The 4,069-nt window shown below is 49.0% G+C and overlaps 1 protein-coding gene across 1 annotated transcript in view; it reads right to left on the bottom strand.

Annotated features, from left to right (window-relative positions):
* Window positions 1-3,287: 3,287 nt before the first annotated feature.
* LARP4 (La ribonucleoprotein domain family member 4) overlaps window positions 3,288-4,069 on the bottom strand; it is an 18,246-nt gene continuing 17,464 nt past the window's right edge. The window contains exon 15 of the mRNA XM_027907123.1: window positions 3,288-3,488. Within this exon, the coding sequence (XP_027762924.1) occupies window positions 3,402-3,488 (87 nt within the window). The 3' untranslated portion in view covers window positions 3,288-3,401. The remainder of the gene's footprint in view (window positions 3,489-4,069) is intronic.

Genomic DNA, 4,069 nt, shown 5'->3' with positions numbered 1-4,069 from the left:
TTTTTTTTTAATATATTTTTAATATTTTTTTAAAACCTACAGCTAGAACTGCACCATCATAAAACTGTGCCAGGCTAATTTAGGGAAAAAACAAACAAAAAAAAAAAAAAAAGAAAAACAAAACGAGAGCAGGAATGTAAGATACTATTTAAAACTAACTCAACGTTAGAAATCCAAAGAAATAGAACGGGTTTTTTGCACTTTTAATCTACCACATGCAAAGAATTCCTCCTCTTTTCACTCCCCGGCAGAAGCACAAGAGAGGGGCCCCATCTTCTCTGGGAAAAGAAACTCAGCTGGGAGGTGTTTCTGCCTTTACCAAACCTCTGAAAACGAGTCACAGCCCCCAAAACTCCACCTCGCGTGGGATTTGCACCTCCTGGTATCTGAGGCCAAGCAGAGCGGGACAATTTGCCTTCACATCCCCCCAGAGGGAACCCCAAGTGTGACAGGGACAGTCTGAGCTCTGCTGACACCACGATCCAGCTCCGGTGCAACCCCTGAGCTGCTCCAAACCTTGGCTTTGTCCCAGTTTGCCCAGTCTGTCCCAAACAGCCAAACTGGTGGGGAGGCACTCGAGGCCCAGCCTGAGGAGGAGAACGGAAGAGCCAGTCCCTCAGTCCTGGTGCACAATTCCCACCCCACTACAGTGTCAATTTGGGAACTTCCCCCTGCGTGGAAAAGGACGAAAAGAACCAAACCCCGAACCACAGGTGGGAGGGAAAGGCTCCCGTGAAATCCCTGCAATCAGCTACGAAATAAATGATTCCTGGCACCCCAAGCTGAGAGAAGCTGGGATATGCTGGGAACAGCCCAGTCACTGCCTGACTTGCATCCACACACAAGAGCCACGATCTGCACTCCCAGGACACACAGAGCATCCCTTCCCAGTCCCACACCGGGGCTGAACTGCAGCTGGTTGGGTTTTCCCCACCTCTGACAGGCGCAGGAGTCACATCTCCCCACCCAGGCCCTCTCAGCACCCCCAGGTCCCTCCAGCAGATGGATCAGGGGGTTCTGATCAACACCTGCAGCAGCCCCTTCCCACACAGCTCCTGCCTGGATCAGCCACGGGCATCAGGGCACATCTCCCCAAACGCCTGTGACCGTCCCACAGGTTCCCTCCGTTCCAGTTTGGCTGCAGGAACAGTTCACGAGCCTTGAGAACGACCCCAACTCTTCATTTTCATGGCATTTCAGAGCTCTGACACTCGCAATGTTTCGAGCTTCCCTGTCGTTCCAACCAGCGCAGCAAAGGGAGAAGGGTTTGGAAGAACCCCTAAACTGCAGATGTGACCATTAATTAAAATTAACTTAAAAAAAAAAAAAAAAAAAAAACAACAAACCTCCCAAAGCCAGTACAGGTAGTTTCAAAGTGAACAATGGTTTTGGTTTTTAGATATTTATATATATATATATATGTATACATAGTAGAGGACAGGAGGGACGGGCAGGAAGCTGAGTCGGGGCAGGTTTTAGGTGGGATCTCAGGAAAAGGTTCTTCCCCCAGAGGGTGGGTGGGCACTGGAAAGGGCTCCCCAGGGAGGTGGTCACAGCTCCAAGCCTGTCTGACTTCAAGAAGCGTTTTGGGCAACGCTCTCAGGCACATGGTGGGATTTTTGGGGGGGGGAATCCTGGGCAGGGCCAGGAGTTGGACTCGATGATCCTGACGGGTCCCTTCCAACTCAGCCTATTCTACGGTTCTATCGACAATCCCATGCGTAGAAATGAACAGTTAACTGCAGAAATACATTATATCGTGTTAATGAAATCAACTCAAAAGCGATTGCCAAGCTGAATAATAAGTTAGAGAAATGACAACTCTGGCTTTATATATATATTTATAAAAATAGATATGAGTGTTCTCCAAGCAGTTGATAGAGAATTCCTACTGAGGCCCAAGTCGCCGAGGGTTATCTGGCTAAGAACTCAGAAGATGAAAAAGTTTCACAGTTATTTTAACTGCCACTTACATTCATTCTATGGCAACACGAGCATATATTATTACTAAGATGGTTACGGAATATATCACAATCGAGTTTTCCAGTGTTCACAACTTACGACTTTAAATTTGTACACTTGCTATTCACTAAAACAAAAAAAAAACAAAACAAAACAAGGAAAAAAAAAAAAAAAGAGGAGGAAAAAAATAAAGATGTGATTCTTACTGCTGGAAGCTACTTTTCCCCCAACGCTTTATACAGAACTCTGAACCCTGGCATGCTGATTTTGGCAGATTAATGCGCTGAATGTTCCTATTTCGGTCATTAATCACCCTGAAACTTAACCACTTACTGCACAATAGTGTTGCAAATTCAGTCAGCACACAGCTGGCAAGGTGCCACCTTTTCCAGTAGCTTCTCTGAGCATCAGAGGGGGGTTTTAACTCTTCACTTTTAGTTCCACTTTGAACAGTCACAACGAGTCAGTCTCTACTACATCAGCTGTAAACGACGAGTTCCCCAGACGTTAAGAACCCTGATTTCTGGAGGCCAACAGCCCATTCCAGAGGCAGGACAAAGCAAACCCGGCCCTGGTTTGCTGCCAGCCACCCAGAGATGATGGCGAGCGCCCAGAGTTCCCACCTGCCAAGGCAGAATTCCCCATCTGCAGCCGGAATTCCGGGCTCTTTTTACCTGTGCAGCCACACAAGGTGCTGTGGGAGCCACCTGTCCGTCCTACACTGGGCCTGCCTCAGGAAAAATGCACTAAAGTCTGTAATAAAGAAATCAGAGAAAGTAACAAGAGAGGGGGAAGGAAAAAAAAAAAGAAAAAAAAAAAAGGTGAACAAACAAAACCCCAAAGCTAAGAAGTTGCCCTCAAAAGGAGGCGAGGAAAAAAAAGGGCAAATTAAAAACTCTGACGTGCTCCTTCCGCCTCCTCCAAGACGCTTTTTGCCGTCCACGCCCCCCCCATCTCATCTACAAGTCCAGTATCCTTGCAAAAATTACACTTTAAAAAGCTTGCTGAACGAATTATTAGTAAGGTCAAGGGACTCTACTCCAAGCTGGAAACACAAGGTTTACTACAGCAGTACATTCAGTTTTCATCATCAGGGACTAAGGGACGACGACAGCTCTGGCTGCCCTCGCTCCGCTCACGCCGCTGCAGAGGGTCTGCAGTGCAAGGCCATCCATGGCACACACACCAGCCCACAAGCCAAATGTTAAATAGGTTAAAAAAAACAAAAAAAAAAAAGTTCTAATTTTACAGAAATCCTCATTATCCGTTTTTGTTTTTTGTTTTTTTTTTTTCCTTTTCAAAAATAATAATTCTCTTATCCTTTTTCCTCCTACGCCGAGGGACAGGTTAATTCGTCAAGTCAGATCCTTTCGCTCGGTCAAAACGCTACTTTCACAAAGCCCCCAAACCGATTTTTCAAGCAGGAAACCCTCTGCAAATTAAAAACAAACAAAAAAAAAAAATACAAAAATTATAATCTCTATATTTATAGTGATTGGAATCCTCCAGCATTTGCGAGATCGCTTCTTATTAAGAGATGAATTTTGGGACCCCCCCCGCTCTCCACAACTCCTCCAACGCAAGCCACGCTCCGCAGTTCAGAACTCCCCTTCCCGAATCCTTCCTCCTCCTCCTCCTCCTCCTCCTCCTCCTCCCAAGTCTCTGCTGCTCCTCAGTCCACAGCTCCAACCGAACAGAGGATCCGCCGGCCGGCCCGGCGTTACTTTGGTGACCGCGGCGGCACGAACTGCTCCTTCCCGACGCGCCGCGGGGCTCCCTGAGGCGAAGATCTGCGTCCAAACTGGCGCCTCTGTTCCCTGATTTTCCCGGCGGGCCCCCCCCTGGGGGCTCCGCCGCCTCGGAACCCGGAGAAATCCTTCGTGCGACCCTCGGCCTTCTCGGGGGGGCCCTTGTCGGTGGCCCTGTCGGCCGGGCCGTTCTCCTCGGCTTTGGCGGGGGCCACGATGTTGGCGCGGTGCTCCCGCAGGGGCTGCACGGCGGCCGCGGGCGGCTCCTTCGGGGGCTTCTGGCAAACCTCGGCGTAGCTGAGCTTGCGGGGCTCCTTGGGGGACCGAGGAGAAGAGCGAGGTTGACGCGCCGGGAGCGC

Source organism: Empidonax traillii, unplaced genomic scaffold, assembly GCF_003031625.1.
Source record: "Empidonax traillii isolate 1590-97213 ecotype Southwest subspecies unplaced genomic scaffold, ASM303162v1 scaffold1401:size261456, whole genome shotgun sequence".
In the NCBI taxonomy this organism is placed as follows: domain Eukaryota; kingdom Metazoa; phylum Chordata; class Aves; order Passeriformes; family Tyrannidae; genus Empidonax; species Empidonax traillii.
Note: the sequence above shows the minus strand (reverse complement) of the source record. Positions and strands in the feature narration are given on the sequence as shown.